This window comes from Xyrauchen texanus, chromosome 40, assembly GCF_025860055.1.
Source record: "Xyrauchen texanus isolate HMW12.3.18 chromosome 40, RBS_HiC_50CHRs, whole genome shotgun sequence".
NCBI classification, from domain to species: Eukaryota; Metazoa; Chordata; class Actinopteri; order Cypriniformes; family Catostomidae; genus Xyrauchen; species Xyrauchen texanus.
This window is the reverse complement of record NC_068315.1, coordinates 27,556,324-27,576,024: the sequence shown is the minus strand read 5'-3', so window position 1 is coordinate 27,576,024 and position 19,701 is coordinate 27,556,324. Positions and strand designations below refer to the sequence as shown.

The following is a 19,701-nucleotide window of genomic DNA, read 5'->3' as shown; positions in this document are numbered from 1 at the left end:
CGGGTTTCAGCAAACAAAGTTTTAATGTCAAACTCAACTTAAAACCAAAATAAACAAACAAGCAGCAAGGCCGTGTGCATCTCTCTCTGGTGAACTGGCACCTCCAGCTCGTCTTTATCCCCCTCCCAGATGATTAGCCAGATTCAGGGCTGGCCGTGTGTCTTCATGGCCCGGCCCCACCCTCTACCTCATCACAGCGTGCCAAGACACTCATTTGAGCTGATTCTAAGCAGATAGCCAAGATATGAACTGCTAGCCCCAGTCATATGATGTCAATAGAAGCTAGCAATAAACATGAGGGCCTCTCTTGTAATGCTGTCCTGAAAACAGTACATGAGAATGTAAACAGATGAATAGTGAGTGTGAAAATGTATGTTAGCCATAGTGGCCATGCTATGTACTGCTGCCTTTGTTAGCTTGCAAAGATGGGCCATTTTTTATTTTCTGTATATAATATGAGTATGTTTATTCAGCACCTTACTATGCGCACAGCTGCTAGAAGCTCATCTGAATCTCCTTGTTCTGTATAAAGCACATGCAGTTAGCAGGCTAGGTTTCATGTCAAAAAAGCATTGGTTGCTTCCTGTTGTCAAAAAATACACTTTCCTTTGGAAAAAAGATCTTGGAAAAATCAGTTATGTCTATAATGAATCTGTTGTAATCAGCCATTTCAGATAAATCCTTCACCCTGTTTACAAGTAATTGTAAAGATACATATTCTGAGTGTTTTAGGAAATTATTCGGAGCCCGACAGTGAGAGCTAATTGTGTAGTAATAATTGAACTCACACCATTGGTTGAGCTAGAAAGTACATAGAATACAGATATCAATGTTATGATAGTGTCACACAGCCACAGTGTTTCAGATCAGATATACTTTATTTGTCGCAATGAGGTTAAATTTGTTTTAAGCATATATACATGTGCTGCTGCATAACAAGAAAAACACATTGATAACATTCATACAATCATGTCATTCATATTAGAGTTCAGCAGTTTCGTAGCCAAAGGGACAAAAGAGTTCTTATAGCGATTGTATCTAAACCTTGGAGTGCGAAAAACGTTGACCAGATGGGAGTAATTTAAATTCTGAATACAGCACATGAGATGGGGCCAAAGTAATTTTCCTTGCCAGTCTGAGAACAATTTAGTTAAATATGGACTGAAGGGAAGGGCAAGGCCGCGAGGCACCAACCATCTTTATTGCTGTGTGCACTAGATAGTTCAGCTGGAACCTGAGGGTATCTGTCAAATTACCAAATCAAGCAAATATGCCATACAGGAAGATGGATTCAGTGAAGGCATGACAGAGCATAAGCATAACCCTCTGGGCCACTCCAAAAAGTCTAAACCTAAGAAAGAAATACATTTTTTGCTGTACTTTTCGACACAGGTTATCAACATGCACATCCCACAGTAGGCTATTATCAATAAATAGGCCTAGATACTTATTTGAGGAAACCTGTCTAATATACTCAGTGTCCATCTCAATTGAGTGGTTGCCCACTGACATATGATCAAAAACCATTTCCTAATTTTTCTTAACATTAATTACAAGACTGTGTTCTTTACACCATTTGAAAAAGTTGGTAATCTCTGTAGTATAATGTTGGATGTCCTTATCATTATACAGAAGTTCAAGAATGGCAGTATCATCTGAAAATATTACAACAATATTTCCAGAATGTTGACTCCTATATTCATTAGTTTATAGTGTGAATAACAGTGGTGAACTAACACACCCTTGGAGGATGCCAGTGTTAGTGAGCCTGGACACGGAAAGGGTCTGAATAACCCTAACCTGCTGAGTCCTACCGGTAAAAAATTAGTGGAACCACTTGAAACTGTATGGGTTGACAGACATGCTATTGATTTTGGAGAGCGTGAAGATTTTGGAGGATCCTCTAGATGTTTTACAAAACCATGCACCACAGTATGGAGGGCAGCATCAGTGCCCCTGTTGTTTTTGTAGGCAAATTGATAGGGATCAAGGGATCTTTTACCACTTTCTTAAGCTCCCTCACTGTCATCCTTTCCAAAAAATGTCATCACAATGCAGGTCAAGGCAACTGGGCGATAGTCATTATGCTCTTTAAGACTGGCTTTTTAGGAACCGGTATGATAATGGACCTTATCCATATGTCTGGAATGTTGTGTGAATCAATGGACCTATGAAAAATGTCCAACAATGCAGGGGTTTTCAAAGTAAAGGCAGAAAGACCATCTGGACAATTTGCCTTTTTGAAGTCAAGACATTTAAAACTCTTAACAACAAAAGTTGTATTAGTTAACATTAGTTAATGCAATGTGAACTAACTAACAAATGATTGTATTTTAATTAACTAACTTTATATAAGATTAATGAATGCTGTAAAAAACATATTGTTCATTGTTTGTTCACAATACCTAATGCATTAACTAATGTTAACAAATGGAACCTTATTGTAAAGTGTTACCACAACTTTTGTGGAACTTCAGCAAATGGTTAAATTTCAGATTGTATTGCAGCACTCCTCACATTATTGGCTCTTTAGGATGATATGCTTTTATCGTATTTCTCATTTGTAAGTTGCTTTGGATAAAAGCGCTGTGCTAAACCAATAAGTGTAAATGTAACTTTGATCAAATTGACCTCTAGTACTATTAATACTACTGATCTAACATTCAACCTTCTGTCGAATTCACTGTGTGATCAGTCTTCTCAAAATTGGGGTTAGCTCAGTTGTTATGCTAAAGCTTGAGACCAGTGAAGCTTTAGAAAAACAGTTATAAAGATTTACAGCTTAGCAGTGACAACAGATGCCCATAGGTTTAATTATTTAACCATTGCCCTCTGCGACACGCTCTCTCAACTCTACCCACCTAATATTAACTTATTAACATATACTAACATGTTGGAGTTGATTAAAACCTTCACTGCGCTGATTGTCACAGAACACATATTACAATCATTTGCAAACATCACAAACGATTACAATCAGAAGCTCTTTATTCACCATTAAAATGCAAACAAGTTTGAAATCAGAAAGTTAGAAATGTACAAAATATTCATGTTGCTTTGTTTATTGTTACATATTTATTTGATTTCTGGATTGCAGGGGTGTCCCTTACACCAGTGCACAAACCACACTGCCATTCACATGAACCAAAACAACTTGAGTGTGGTTCCTTGGGGTGTACCTTGACTCAGAAGATGGATTTCACATCAAATTAAACCAAATGGTCAAGGAATTTTGGTCTGCACTACATTCTTTAATGTGAAAGCAACATTACAGTTTTTTAAATGAAGTAAAAACACGCTTAATTAAATCATAAAGTATTTTTACTTATAAAGTAAGTATCTTAAACTAAATCAGCATATCCTATGCTTTTTGGCAGGAATATTTGAATGAATCCACTCTCATAAAATATGTGCAATCTCTGCTTCACTTACCACCAAGTTACCAATGACCATGACCATCATGAAGACCACCAAACACATGCCAGCTCCCGCCACCTCCATGCAATCCCACATGGTCTCGATCCACTCTCCACACAGGATACGAAAGACAATGAGGAAGGAGTGGAAGAAGTCATTCATGTGCCAGCGAGGCAGCTCACAGTCTTCAGATATCTTACACACACAGTCCTTGTAGCTCTTGCCAAAAAGCTGCATGCCCACAACAGCGAAAATGAAGACGATGATGGCCAGGACAAGCGTCAGGTTCCCTAGAGCACCTACTGAGTTGCCAATGATCTTGATCAATATGTTCAGGGTGGGCCAAGATTTAGCCAGTTTGAAGACTCGTAGCTACCTCCAGCACATCAGTCAGAGAAAAGCACAAAAACACAAATATAACCAAATCAAGCTAAACATTTAATCCCACACAGAAAGAGAAAGTCAACTGTCTTACCAAACGGAAGGACCTGAGAACAGACAAGCCCTGGACATTGGCCAGTCCCAACTCTACCAGACTAAGACTGACAATGATGCTGTCAAATATGTTCCAGCCCACCTGGAAATAGTAGTATGGGTCCATAGCAATTAGCTTGAATACCATTTCAGCCGTGAAGATTCCTGTAAATACCTAGATTGAGAATAAGAATGGAAATGTAATAGTATTGGTTTAAAAACAGGACAATAATTTTGAGTTATCATCATAAACATAGTATGTTGTGATATCCCCACAGAGCCATAGAGAGAGACACATTTAGGTGAAATCAATTGACAAATGGCTAACTTATTGTTGACCCTGCATATAAAGCTATGATACGAGAAATAATTTTAACATAAAAATTACACACATCAGCTTTAAAGGAATGTTCCGGGTTCAATACAAGCTAAGCTCAATCGCCAGCATTTGTGGCATAAATGTTGATTACCACATAAATTTACTTTGACTCGTCCCTCCTTTTCTTTAGAAAATGTACAAATATTCTACAGCTAGAATAAACACAGACATTCTGTGTATGACCTGAAGCAGATCTAGACAAGTGATGCTGGGGAAGAGGAGGGTTACAGAGAGTAAACTCTCATAGCGAGCGGCAGAGAAACCGACTTATCTGCAAACAGTTAAAATTTTAGACAAATAGACAGTATGCAAGTTCATTGGATAACAGATTACATGTTTATGCCATGTAGAGTTTCATGACTGAACTTAGAATAATTTCATAATAGCTTGCAGGTTCAATTGCAATTATAGGTGACCCAGGGACTGGAAGGATACTTAGATCAGAATCACCATTGTACCCTTGTTTACGGCTCACAATGCTTCCATGTCCTTCCTATTGTACTGTAAGTGAGAATTAATTATGGATAATTGTCTGCAAGATGGCAACAAAATTATAATGCTTAACTTGTGAATTTCTTTTCTTTTTTCTTTTTTTGAACAGGGGCTCCAAAAAGATGACACTGTTATTAATTATTTGATGAATTGTGTGTGACACTAACCAAGTTGCCCACTGACAGAACATGTTCAAAATCCGTACTCATGGGGTAGTGCTCCATGGCCATGAACAGTGTGTTGAGCACAATGCAGATGGTTATACCTAGATCAACAAATGGGTCCTTCACTACAAAAAGAACCCACTCCTTAAAGAGGAGCCAGGGAGCGCAGCAGTCCCATTTAAGGAAAATGTCCACAAACTTATACCAGCCTGGCGGACAAGGCTTCTGGGCATCTTCCAACTCTGAGGAGACAAAGAGGTGGAGAAATAGAAATTAGAAACACTACTCCCCCAAGAAGCTCCACTCTTCTGGGAGGTCTTTCCATTGAATAACTAAACATCAGCAGATGACAGCAACAAGCTCCACTAAAGTCAGCCCATAGCCCTGAGATTAGCACAACTCAGAGGAAATTAACAGGTTTTCTCCACACACAATGTGCCTGACCTTTGTCTAGTTTAAAACTCTAGCTATGGCTCTAGACAATAGACATTCTCAAACTGTTCTGTTAGACAAACATACAAGTCACAGCATACTAATCTAGGAAATTACACATATTATAACATCAGCATAACAATTTGAGTGAAAAGTTGAGTTAAAAAATTCAACTTGAAAAAAATAAACATTAGTAGTATTAGTATTTGGTATATCCCCCTTTTGCATAAGCTGGTATGGACTCCACAAATTGGGGTTAGGGATAGTTATTAAAAATAAAAATATTCTTTCATCATTTCGGAGATGTTAGGAAGAATGTGAACATGAGGGTGAGGTTAACATGATCAGTGATTAACTACATGGAAATAGTGCCGAATCCAAAATATTTCTTATTCGTCAAAATGTTTCTTTGTTTGCAGGCCACTTGTGGTTCTTGGTGATTTCAACATACACCAAGACAAACCCCAGGCCATTGAACTGAATACTCTTCTGGCCTCATTTGACTTGGAAAGACTACACACCACAGCAACTCACAGGTCGGGCAACCTGCTGGACCTCATTTTTACACGTAACTGTACCACCTCTAATATTCTTGTTACACCTTTACATGTCTCTGATCACTACTTTGTTCAATTCAACATGATTCTCCCATCCATTGTAAAACCGACCCCACCTTTGGTTTCCTTTCGCCGTAACCTCCGTTTCCTCTCACCCTCTCGCCTTTCCACTGATGTCTCTGCCCCTCTTCCCACAATAAATGTATTTTCCATGCTTGATGTAAACACTGCCACAGACACACTTAGCTCTACTTTAACAACCTGTCTAGACAACATCTGTCCTCTCTCCTCTAGACCAGCACGGACTACACCACCCAGCCCCTGGCTGTCTGACGTCCTTCGTGAACATCGGACTGATCTCAGGGCAGCTGAGAGGAGATGGCGGAAATCTAAAGATCCAGCTGATCTAGGTAAATATCAGCTTTTGCTTGCAACTTTTTCAAATAACGTTAAAACTGCAAAAACTTAATATTACCAGACCAAGATCAACAGCACCACAGACACTCGTAGCTTGTTTAGAACATTTAACACACTTCTCTGCCCTCCCCCTCCACCACCTGACACATCACTGACAGCAAGATATATTCACCACATTTTTTACTGATAAGGTTACAGCCATCAGCAATACATTCACAGCACCACACCCTGTCAAACACCTGGCTCCTGTATGCAACCCTTCTTTCCCTATGTTCTCTCCTTTAACTGACACTGAGGTCTCTAAACTCCTCCTCTCCAACCACCCCACAACCTGTTCCATTGACCCCATTCCATCACACCTTCTCCAGGCCATCTCTCCGTCCATCCTACCGGCACTTACACACATAATTAACACATCCCTTCTTGCAGGCACTTTTCCCACTACATTTAAGCAGGCTCGAGTAACCCCACTGCTGAAAAAACCTGCACTTAACCCCACACAGATAGAACACTACAGACCAGTCTCTCTCATCCCATTCATGGCAAAAACACTTGAAAGGGCAGTTTTCAATCAGATCTCCACCTATCTCTCACAGAACAAGCTGCTGGATGACAATCAGTCAGGCTTCAAAAGTGGACACTCCACTGAGACTGCCCTGCTGTCTGTCATCGAGTCGCTGAGACAGGCGAAAGCTGAATCCAGATCATCCGTTCTGATTCTGCTGGATATTTCTGCTGCCTTTGACACAGTCAACCATCAGATCCTACTCTCCACCCTCTCTAAACTGGGTATCACTGGAACTGTGCTTGACTGGTTCAACTCTTATCTCTCAGAAAGGTCCTTTGAGGTAGCATGGAGAGGGGAAGTATCCAAGCCACACCAGTTACTTACTGGGGTACCTCAGGGATCAGTGCTTGGGCCACTTCTCTTCTCCATATACACAACATCACTGGGACCCATCATTCAGTCACATGGTTTCTCTCACCACTGCTACGCTGATGACACGCAACTCTACTTGTCTTTCCAGCCCAACGACACCACAGTGACCGCTCGAATCGCTGACTGTCTGGCAGACATCTCAGCCTGGATGAAGGAACACCACCTTCAACTCAACCCTGCCAAGACCGAACACCTTGTCTTTCCAGCCAACCAGGATGTTGAACACAACATCACCGTGCAGCTGGGTCCAACTACAGTTTCGCCTTCCAAAACAGTCAGAAATCTAGGGGTAACCATTGATGATGAGCTAACTTTCACAGACCACATTTCAAAAACTGCAAGATCATGTAGATTTACACTCTACAATATCAGGAAGATAAGACCCTTCCACAACTGCTTGTTCAGTCCCTTGTCATAACTAGACTGGACTACTGTAACGCTCTCATTGCAGGCCTTCCTGCATGTGTATTAGACCCCTGCAAATGATCCAGAATGCAGCAGCACGTCTGGTCTTTAATGAACCTAAGAGCGCACATGTTACACCACTCTTTGTCTCTCTCCACTGGCTGCCGGTTCATGCACGTATTAAATTCAAGGCCCTGATGCTGGCATATAAAACAGTCACTGGGTCTGCTCCAGCATACCTAAAAACATTTATGCAGAGCTACGTTCCCACCAGAAGCCTGCAGTCGGCTAAGGAACGTCGCCTTGTCGTACCAAAACAAAGAGGCACCAAAACACTTTCCCGGACTTTCAGTTTCATCATACCACGGTGGTGGAATGACCTTCCCAACTCAATCCGGGAAGCTAACTCACTCTCTATCTTCAAAAAACGGCTAAAAACACATCTTTTCCAAAAGCACTTAACCGGTCACTAATAATAAAAAAAAAATAATAATAAAAAATTTTTTTTACATTTCTTGTTGCTCTTAAATCTGTTTTGTATACTATTCTGATGATAGTGATACTTTGTAATATGGCACTTTTTGTACCACTGTCTCCCTAAGATGATTCACTGATGTTCTTCCTCTTTTGTAAGTCGCTTTGAATAAAAGCGTCTGCCAAATGAATAAATGTAAATGTAAATTAGATTTTGAATCCAAGTTTTTCAGTGATGACCCTACTGTAAATACTAATAAAAGCACTTTCAGAAATGTCTGTGTGTGGATATCTGGGATGTTTTATCATAATAAAATATGCTATAGTTATTCTATAAACAATTCTGCAAGACATGTTCCTCAGTGGCAAAAATATGTTAAAAGCACATGGGCTGACACTAGACTGTAATATATATAAATAAAAACAGTGCATTAATTTGTAGTAAAATTGCATTACTGTAGTGATGGAGGGGAAAAGGCTGCAGCAAGAGTAACAATAATAATAATGAAACCTAAAGGAGCTTTATAAGCAGTGGCAGTTCATGAGGGAATATCAAAATTAACAGAGAGATTACATCTGGTAATGTTTTAGTTTATGATTTTGATTATTTATGCAGAGAATTTCCATTCTTCACTCTTTTGCCTTTTTCGGACACATTTTGGAAGGAAACAAATTACATTTGTGTATTGTGAGTATCCATTCTGATTAGGGATGCACCGAAATTAAAATTCTGGGCCGAAACCGAAAATCCAGGATGCACTTGGCCGAAAACTGAAACCGAAACCGAAATTAACGTATTTTTTAACCTATTTATCCCTTGGGCCCACCACCCATTGGAGAAACCGCAGGAGTCGGGTGCGCTGTCATATGGGTGGCAGTGAAGACCGTAGGCCTCGACGGACCAGACCCGGGCAGCTCTGGGGACGTGGAATGTCAACTCACTGGGGGGAAGGAGCCGGAACTGGTGAGGGAGGTGGAGCGTTACCAGTTGGATCTGGTGGGGCTTACATCGACACACAGTTTTGGCTCTGGATCCATACTCCTGGATAGGGGATGGACTATTCTTCTCTGGAGTTTCCCAGGGTGTGAGGCGACGGGCGGGTGTGGGGATACTCACGAGCCCCCGGCTGAGCGCCACTACGTTGGAGTTTACCCCGGTGGACGAGAGGGTCGCCTCCCTACGCCTACAGGTTGTGGGGGGGGGAAAACTCTGACTGTTGTCTGTGCATATGCACCGAACAGCAGTTCAGAGTATTCAGCCTTCTTGGAGACCCTGAATGGAGTCCTGAATAGGGCCCCAGTAGGGGACTCCATAGTGATGCTGGGTGACTTCAACGCACACGTGGGAAATGACAGGGACACCTGGAAAGGCGTGATTGGGAGGAACGGCCTCCCCGATCTGAACTCAAGTGGATGTTTGTTATTAGACTTCTGTGCTAGTCATGGATTATCTATAACAAACACCATGTTTGAACATAAGGATGCTCATAAGTGTACGTGGTACCAGAACACCCTAGGCCAAAGGTCGATGATCGATTTTGTAATCGTGTCGTTGGATCTGAGGCCATATGTTTTGGACACTCGGGTGAAGAGAGGGGCAGAGCTGTCAACCGATCACCATCTGGTGGTGAGTTGGGTCAGGGGGTGGGGAAAGACTCTGGACAGACCTGGGAAGCCCAAGTGAGTAGTGCGGGTGAACTGGGAACGTTTGGAGGAGGTCCCTGTCTGTGAGATCTTCAACTCACACCTCCAGCAGAGCTTTTCAGGCATCCCTGCGGAGGTTGGGGACATTGAACCGGAGTGGGCAATGTTAAAAGCTTCCATTGCCGAAGCCGCGGTGAAGAACTGCGGCCTCAAGGTTTTAGGTGCCACAAGGGGTGGTAACCCTCGAACACCGTGGTGGACACTGGTGGTCAGGGAAGCCGTCCGACTGAAGAAAGAGGCCTTCCGGGATTTGTTGTCCCGGAGGTCTCCGGAGGCAGTTGCAAGGTACCGACAGGCCCGAAGGGCTGCGGCCTCGGCCGTGAGGGAGGCAAAGCAGTGGGTGTGGGAAAAGTTCGGGGAAGCCATGGAGAAGGACTTTCGGTCCGCACCAAAGTGCTTCTGGAAAACTGTCCGCCACCTTAGGAGGGGGAAACGGGGAACCATCCAAGCTGTATACAGCAAAGATGGGACGCTGTTGACCTCAACCGAGGAGGTTATTGGGCGGTGGAAGGAACACTTTGAAGAACTCCTAAATCCCAACACGCCCTCTATGCTAGAGGCAGAGCCGGAGGCTGATGGGGGATCAGATTCGATTTCCCTGGGGGAAGTCACTGAGATAGTCAAACAACTCCGCAGTGGCAAAGCCCTGGGAATTGATGAGATCCGACCAGAAATGCTGAAAGCTTTGGATGTGGAGGGGGTGTCATGGATGACACACCACTTCAACATTGTGTGGAAATCTGGGACAGTGCCTAAGGAGTGGCAGAACGGGGTGGTGGTTCCCCTCTTCAAAAAGGGGGGTCAGAGAGTGTGTGCCAACTACAGGGGTATCACACTTCTCAGCCTCCCTGGTAAAGTTTACTCCAAGGTACTGGAGAGGAGGGTTTGGCCGATTGTCGAACCTCGGATTGAGGAGGAACAATGCGGTTTTCATCCTGGCCGTGGAACGACGGACCAGTTCTTTACTCTCGCAAGGATCCTGGAGGGGGCCTGGGAGTATGCCCATCCGGTCTACATGTGTTTTGTGGATCTGGAGAAGGCGTATGACCGGGTCCCCAGGGAGAGACTGTGGGAGGTGCTGTGGGAGTACGGGGTGGGGGGTCCCTTCTTAGGGCGATCCAATCACTGTACGTCCAAAGCGAGAGCTGTGTCCGGGTCCTCGGCACAAAGTCAAGTTCATTCCATGTGGGGGTTGGTCTCCGCCAAGGCTGCGCTTTGTCACAATCCTGTTTGTGATATTCATGGACAGGATATCGAGGCGTAGTCGGGGTGGGGAAGGTGTGCGGTTCGGTGGGCTGGGGATCTCATCACTGCTTTTTTCAGATGATGTTGTCTTCATGTCATCATCGGTCCGTGACCTTCAGCTCTCACTGGATCGCTTGGCAGTCGAGTGTGAAGCAGCTGGGCTGAGGATTAGCACCTCTAAATCTGAGGCCATGGTTCTCAGCAGGAAACCGATGGAGTGCGTACTCCAGGTAGGGAAGGAGGTATTGCCCCAAGTGAAGGAGTTCAAGTACCTCGGGGTCTTGTTCACGAGTGAGGGGACAATGGAGTGGGAGGTTGGAGAATCGGGGCAGCGGGGGCGGTATTGCACTCGCTCTATCGCACCGTTGTCACAAATAGAGAGCTGAGCCGAAAGGCAAAGCTCTCGATCTACCGGTCAATTATTGTTCCTACCATCACCTACCCAGATAGCAAAAAATATCTGCTCGGCTTCTTTTTGCCGCCGTCCCTAAGCTGTCGGCTATAGGTGCGTCCCACTGGCGGGGATGAAAGGTTTGCCGCCGAATTCGTCACTCTCATTTCTTGCGAGATGCCGCCCGCGAAAAGCTGGCGGGCCGCCTGCTTAATTTTCTCTGGTGGTTGCCTCGGGCTGATCGAACGCGGGTGGCTGGCGGCAAGCCGCTTTGAAATATAAGGATTTCTACTCTCAAAATCAACCAGCCATGTTGGCTATTATTATTTTTTGCTCCAAAGCCATTAGGGTTTAAAACAGAGGCTTGACTCTTGATTCCATGATTAGTTAAGGTTTAGGAAATTACATTTAAATTACTTTTAGAAACTCTGAAGCGATTATACAGTAATATATGTAAAATATATTGAATTATTTTATGCGCTTGAAAATTATTTACATTTCTTTGATTGCTGCGCATTTGAGACATGCACCAATAAACCAAAAAGAATTCCTTTTGTAAAACTTACTTGGCAATAAATATCTTTATGATTCTGATTAGGTTTTAAAATAGATATTTAATTCATGGTATGAACAATTTAGCAGAAAAAATTGATGAAGTTAGACTTTTCACGAATGCCTGACTATCAGTAAACAGTGAAAGACATCTGCAACATGGCCAAAATCTCGGGTATACTTTAATTTTTTTTATTAATTTGCAACCATGGTGATATCTATCATAAACATGAAAATCCCTGTTTTGACGTGAAGGATAAACTCAATGAAAAAGCAAAATTATCCTCTGGTTTCACAGTTGCGCAGAAATTTTGTTTATGTCTACATTTTTTCCAACCTCGATTTTTTTTGTTATTTTACCTTTTACAGGTTTTGCAATTATGACCTGTACAAATGTTTAAGAAAGTGTTAAAGTCCCTGTAAAGGCAATAAAAAAAATCTAAATGCATTATAAATGTATTGCTAAAACACATTACAAAGACTGAACTGTGAAGTTCCGCTGTCGCCATATTGTCACGAACCCCTTTCCTCTGCCCCATCTCCGCTTCCTCGAGCACGCACACATACACTCCGCGAGCGTGCTCGCTTCCTGCTCCCTCGCTCCGCCCCCTTGAGCTCCTACGCTCTTTTTCTCCCTCAGGCTTCCACGCCCGGTTTTTCTGTTTACGAGCTCTTGCTCGTAAACTATCTCCCCCCCTCTGACACACATGCACTCCGCGAGCGTGCTCGCTTCCCGCTCCCTCGCTCCGCCCCCTTGAGCTCCTACGCTCTTTTTCTCCCTCAGGCTTCCACGCCCGGTTTTTCTGTTTACGAGTTTTACGAGCCTAGTTTTGACTCCTTTTTGATTCCCTCTTAGCTTGCCAGCCCCCCTATTCCTCTTGTTCCCCTGTCTTTTGCTCCCTCTAGTCCCTTCTTGTATACATCCTGTTTACCCCGGCTTTGACCCCTCGCTCCCCGCGACTACTCTCCCGGGTTTGCCCCCTTTACTCTCTTTGATTCCCCGGCTTTTGACCCTACGCTTCCCCCTTGACCATTCTTCACTTGACTTGCCCCTTTTTGTACTGTTGCCTGCTTTTTGCTAATAAAGCAGTTTTCATCCGACATTGTGACTGTCTCATCTTGTGTGTGTGTGTCCGGGTTACAAAATAACCAACCTCACCGCAGACAGTCACAATGCCCCGCGCTAAGGATTCGCACAGCTCACTAGAGGGGAGATACACATCACATTCAGCGCGAGGAGCTACTATTTGGAAACTCGACCAAGCGCCATGCCCAGGGGCAGCAGGTATGTACTATGTCTGGTTTATTTCACCCTGTCTCATCTGTGTCTGCCCCTGAGCCCGTCGATGCTCTCCACGCATCCGCGAGCGCCGTATGCTCTTCATCCCCGGAGAGGTTTTATGGCTCTTCAGACGCTGACCAAGGGTTTTCTATGCAAGGCAGTGGTTGTGTAACGCATAACCCCACCCTTGACATTATGGAGCCAGTGGCCCGACTATTGGTGTTGCGTCAGGGGAGTCAACCCTTGGAGGTTTTTGTGACTGACTTTTGTGCCCTGGCTAACCAGGTGAATTTTGATGAGGTGGCTCTGAAAGACATTTTTCGATGTGGACTGAATGAGCCAACCTCATCATTCATGCCAGGTGGTCGTTGCTCCCTCAACCTGGCTCAGTTTATTGACCTCGCCCTACTGTACGCTGGTTCCACGTTTTCTGTGGGGGAGGTAGACACTGAACCAGCGCTCCACACCAAGGCCCCCGTCTTGAAGCCTTACACGGCCCCCGTCTTGAAGCCTACCACGGCCCCCGTCTTGAAGCCTACCACGGCCCCCGTCTTGAAGCCTACCACGGCCCCCGTCTTGAAGCCTTACACGGCCCCCGTCTTGAAGCCTTACAGGGCCCTAGCCCCGAAGCCTGTAACGGCCCCAGTCTCGAAGCCTGGCACGGCCAGCGAGTCAACGCCCATGCCTGCCACGGCCAGAGAGCCAGCGCCCATGCCTGCCATGGCCAACGAGCCAGCGCCCATGCCCGCCACGGCCAACGAACCAGCGCCCATGCCCGCCACGGCCAACGAGCCAGCGCCCATGCCTGCCACGGCCAACGAGCCAGCGCCCATGTCTGCCACGGTCAGCGAGCCAGCGCCTGTAGCCTCGACCGCCCCAGAGCCAGCGCCTGTAGCCTCTACCATCCCCATGGCCACATCCCCTGTTGGCCGAAGACGTCAGAGAAGGAAGAGGGCCCCTTCTCCCCAGTCTCGTCTTGTGCTCAAGACCGCAGAGGTTCCCCCAGAGTCTTCCACGGCTCTGCCGGGTTCTGCTCCGCCCCCAGAGTCCTCCACGGCTCTGCCGGGTTCTGCTCCACCCCCAGAGTCTTCCACGGCTCTGCCGGGTTCTGCTCCGCCCCCAGAGTCTTCTACGGCTCTGCCGGGTTCTGCTCCGACCCCAGAGTCTTCCACGGCTCTGCCGGGTTCTGCTCCGCCCTCAGAGTCTTCCACGGCTCTCCAGACCTCTGCTCCGCCCTCAGAGTCTTCCACGACTCTGCCGGCCTCTGCTCCACTCTCAGAGTCCACCACGGCTCTGTCAGCCTCTGCTCGCCCCTCAGAGCCCTCCCGGGCTCCGCCTCACAAGCCTCCCAGGGCTCCTCCTCTCGAGCCTCCCAGGGCCCCTCCTCTTGAGCCTCCAAGGGCCCCTCCTCACGAGCCTCCCACAGCTCTACCCTTCAAGTCCCTCAGGGCTCCCCCTCCTTCCAAGCCTCTCACGGCTTCACCCCTCGAGTCTCTCAGGGCTCCTCCGCCTCTCAGGGCTTCCCCTCTCGAGTCTTTCATGGCTCCACCCCTCAAGCCTCTCACGGCTTCGCCTCTCGAGTCTTTCAGGGCTCCTCCTCCTCTCAAGCCTCTCAGGGCTTCGTCTCTCGAGTCTTTCATGGCTCCCCCCCTCAAGCCTCTCGAGCCTTCCAGGGCTCGGCCACTAGAGGCTCCTATGGCTCTGCCTCCCGAGCCTCCTACGGCTCCCCCTCCAGAGCCTTCCACGGCTCCACCTCCCGAGCCTCCTACAGCTCCCCCTCAAGAGCCTCCTACGGCTCCACCTCCCGAGCCTCTCATGGCTCTGCTCCCAAAGACTCCAGAGCTTCCTAGGGCTCCGCCTCTTGAGCCTCCCATGGCTCCACCTCCAGAGCCTCCTACGGCTCCACCTCCCGAGCCTCTCATGGCTCTGCTCCCAAAGACTCCAGAGCCTCCTAGGGCTCCGCCTCTTGAGCCTTCCACGGCTCCACCACCTGAGCCTCCTACGGCTCTGCTCCCTAGGACTCCAGAGCCTTCTAGAGATTCGCCTCCCGAGCCTCCTGCGGCTCCGCCTCCCAAGCCCCCTACGGCGTCACCTCCCCCGGCTCTGCCTCCAGAGCCTTCCAGGCCTTCCCCCCTAAAGCCTCCTTCGGCTCCACCTCCAGAGCCTTCCAGGCCTTCGCCCCTAAAGCCTCCTTCGGCTCCACCTCCAGCGCCTTCCAAGCCTTCGCCCCTAAAGCCTCCTTCGGCTCCACCTCCAGAGCCTTCCAAGCCTTCGCCCCTAAAGCCTCCTTCGGCTCCACCTCCAGAGCCTTCCAAGCCTTCGCCCCTAAAGCCTCCTTCGGCTCCACCTCCAGAGCCTTCCAGGCCTTCGCCCCTAAAGCCTCCTTCGGCTCCACCTCCGGAGCCTTCCAGAACCCCACCTCCAGAGCCTCCTACGGTGCCGCCTCTGACGGCTCCGCCTTTCACGGCCCAGCCCGGACTTCCTGACCCTCTACCTGTCCTGTGGCCTCTTCCCTGGCCTCCGGACCCTATTCCTGTCCGGTGGTCACCTTCCAGACCCCCGGACCCAGTCCCTGTCCTCCAGTTGCCTTCCAGACCTCCTGACCCAGTCTCTGCCCTATGGCTGCCCCCTAGACCTCCCGACCACCCGCCTGTCCACTATGTTCCCCCTGACCTTGCCTTGAACTGCCCATTGACCCCCATGGACTGTTTCATTTCCCTTTTGTGCCTTCTGCCCCCGCGAGCTTACATGCTCGTTCTGTCCCCCCCGAGCTTACACGCTCGTTCTGTCCCCCGCGAGCTCACACGCTCGTTCTGTCCCCTCGAGCTCACACACTCGTTCTGTCCCCTCAAGCTCACACGCTCGTTCTGTCCCCTCGAGCTCACACGCTCGTTCTGTCCCCCCGAGCTCACATGCTCGTTCTGTTCCCTCGCGCTCCTCGCAGCCGAGCGCGGCCGTCAGGAGCCGTCCTATTCAGAGGGGGGAGTACCGTCACGAACCCCTTTCCTCTGCCCCATCTCCGCTTCCTCGAGCACGCACACATACACTCCGCGAGCGTGCTCGCTTCCCGCTCCGCCCCCTTGAGCTCGTACGCTCTTTTTCCTCCCTCAGGCTTCCACGCCCGGTTTTTCTATTTACTGAGCTCTCGCCAGTAAACTATCTCCCTCCCTCTGACACACATGCACTCCGCGAGCGTGCTCGCTTCCCGCTCATCAGCCTGAACATTATGACCACTTGCACTCACACGCTTCCTATCTCCACACATTAGTTTCACCTGCACTCGTCTCATCACCTGTCATTGTTCACACCTGCACTCGCCCCTATATAACTCACTATCCTTTCGTTTGTTTGGGGTTGGTTATTGTATTTAGATTCCCGTGTTTTGCCCCTCGCTAGTCTCGCCTAGTTTTGACTCCTTTTTGATTCCCTCTTAGCTTGCCAGCCCCCCTATTCCTCTTGTTCCCCTGTCTTTTGCTCCCTCTAGTCCCTTATTGTATACATCCTGTTTACCCCGGCTTTGACCCCTCGCTCCCCTCGACTACTCTCCCGGATTTGCCCCCTCTACTCTCTTTGATTCCCCGGCTTTTGACCCTACGCTTCCCCCTTGACCATTCTTCACTTGACTTGCCCCTTTTTGTACTGTTGCCTGCTTTTTGCTAATAAAGCAGTTTTCATCCGACATTGTGACTGTCTCATCTTGTGTGTGTGTGTGTCCGGGTTACACATATCTGTTTCCGGTTTACTTGCGCGTCGCCCAAAATGTCTGTTTTTACTCAATGTCTCCAGAATCTTCCGAAAATACGCGTCAGCGATGTTCATCACATTGTTGATGCCCTGCTCCGACAAGCAAGAGGGACAAGGGCTTTAAACTCTACATATCGAGTTATCTGCACAACTACAAGGGTAAGTATTTTATTCTAATGTGGTGTGCCGGCAGATAGTGGCTAAGCTAGTTCGCCACGTGTTCATTTTTTATGTAAGGTTAGTATAGAAGCTTGTTTTTTCTTAGTTTTAAAGCAGACTGTTTGTTAATTTTTGTGATAATTGTAATATAAATTATATTAACTTGCTCTCCTTTCAGTTTCTAATAAAGATCAGGGCACAGGTGAAGTCACTGTCAGGGCATTGTGCTACAGGTCCACGAGGAAAGCAGATAAACCTCACAGTTTGAGTGTATGGTGAAGCTAGAATTGATAAGACCGCAGTTATAGGCTTGTTACTTTAATAGCCCGATGTTCCTGGGGACTCGGCTAAGGTTATTCATGTTTAATGTAACTCAAATCAAATGAAAACAGTTATTGTAGGCAGGTAAGTTTCCCTAGCTGGTCCCCTCTGTGTAAAATGCGCTCTTATTCAAGTTTTCAACTCAGTCATTCGTTTATGATGCAATCTTGTGTTATAAGTATTAGGCTATCATGATTATACAGTGAGCAAGCTATATAAATAATTATATAATATAATAAAAGTGTAGAGCAACAACAGATGGTGTAAGGTAAAGGCTGAATATTGTAGATTTATTACAATATGTTGCATGTTTGAATTAAAATACCTGTGGATATGCCACTTCCCACTCATGAAAGTGTTATTCAAAGGAGCACACACTCTACAAAGGCCTGACTGGAGATTTGCCTGATCTATCCGTCCTTCAGGTGAGTAGGGAATGATATAACAATAGCAAATTTCACTGTACAGTATGATATATCAACCAAAATCTGTATACCAATATTTCATTATTTTCTTTTTCCTCCCCTTTTACAAACAAATATTCTGCTTCAAAGAAAAAAAATGAAATTGATGTTATCATAAGGCCTTCATTATGAACTTGTATGCCATGCATAACATACTGTGGATAGAAATTACAGGGAAAGTTACTGGTATGATAATTGTGGTTATATTATATTGCTATTATATTTAGTGTATTGCTAATCAATATATTATTACTTCCCAGGTGACAGCGGCTCACTTCAAGAGCAAGTGAAGCAAGTTGGGACAATGTTGAAGACATTTGCTCGCACTGGGCAATCAGGTACAACTTGCAAACAACACCTGTGGTTGTTGGTTTAATTCCCACTGGGGCCACCTGTACATGTAGTAGACCTAGATATAAATGTCATAGTTTAGTAGTTGAAGGACCAGGACTGACTACTTTATTATTTTATTCTGGGAACCCCTGTAGGTGCAGATCAAACCCTAATGCTGCGACGTCTTGGAGTTTGGCGATGTTGTGCGTAGCATGGACAACAAAATGCTATGCTGCAACATTTCAGTGCCAATGTGTCTGTTGGAGAGTTATCCCTGACAGGGGATCTGTTACTCCCCCCAGACACCCAGGAAGATTTGGCGTTGCTTGACAACAGTTTGAGGCAGGATAAAGAGCTCCAGCAACGATTTGTAAGTGTGCCGATTTCGTTTATAACGCCATAGGGTAATCTAAAAAGTAAAATTAAGATCGTACACTGCATATTCTACAGTCTGAATCCACAGCCTGTCACATTTTACATTTATGAGAAGCTTCAGAGAAATGTAATTTGTAACATGTTTTTTTTTTTGTATTTTCAGCTTCGGTTTTTGGCAATCAAATGTGGGAGGGACCTAAAGACAACCGTGTGGCGAATGCTTCAGAGTATCTTCTCTAATCACCTTTCCATCAATACAACCTGGACTGGTGTAGGGGATAAACATGATTTAGAGACATGTTCCTGAAGACCATTGTTCAAAGTAAGTTGGATATTTTTTTATATTTAAGTAGATGTGTATGACCTTATGCCATTCAAATGGAATGACAGATCTTTATTTTCTACAGGAGCCATCTGGAAGAACCCGGCAACCCAGGATGCCACTGATGAGGCGATCCAGGTTAACGTTACGCATTACCTGAAAGGAGCATCTGAACATGAAGGTGGAAAAGGCGCAGACAGCTGAGAGGGACCCACAGCCGACCCCTTAAACCTAGGCTGACTACTGACCCCCCAGCATCACTGACAACTGGAACCCTTTCTTTATCCTGCAGTCAGTAACATCAAGACCCCTAAAAAAGCCTGCTAAAAGTGTCAGACTACACTGGAAATTTTAAAAAGCGGCTGCCGCCGGCGGTGCGCCGTCAAACGTGTTTGCGATATCGCCATTCTGCCGTTTCTACTGCCGCCGGAGCACCGCCAGCGGCCCACCGACTTATTGCTATCTGGGTATGGTCATGAAGGCTGGGTCATGACCGAAAGAACTAGGTCACGAGTACAAGCGGCCGAAATGGGCTTCCTCAGAAGGGTGGCGGGCTTCTCCCTTAGAAATAGGGTGAAGAGCTCAGTCATCCGTGAGGAGCTCGGAGTAGAGCCGCTGCTCCTTTGCGTTGAAAGGAGTCAGTTGAGGTGGTTTGGGT

At 46.5% G+C, this 19,701-nt stretch overlaps 1 protein-coding gene across 2 annotated transcripts in view; it reads right to left on the bottom strand.

The window, feature by feature from the left end:
- LOC127633406 (sodium channel protein type 4 subunit alpha A) overlaps nt 1-19,701 on the bottom strand; it is a 126,882-nt gene that overhangs the window by 30,253 nt on the left and 76,928 nt on the right. For both annotated transcript variants that reach the window (XM_052112477.1, XM_052112476.1), the window contains 3 exons: nt 4,930-5,168; nt 3,893-4,066; nt 3,433-3,789 (listed from right to left, as the gene is read on the bottom strand). In XM_052112477.1, the coding sequence (XP_051968437.1) occupies nt 3,433-3,789; nt 3,893-4,066; nt 4,930-5,168 (770 nt within the window). The remainder of the gene's footprint in view (nt 1-3,432; nt 3,790-3,892; nt 4,067-4,929; nt 5,169-19,701) is intronic.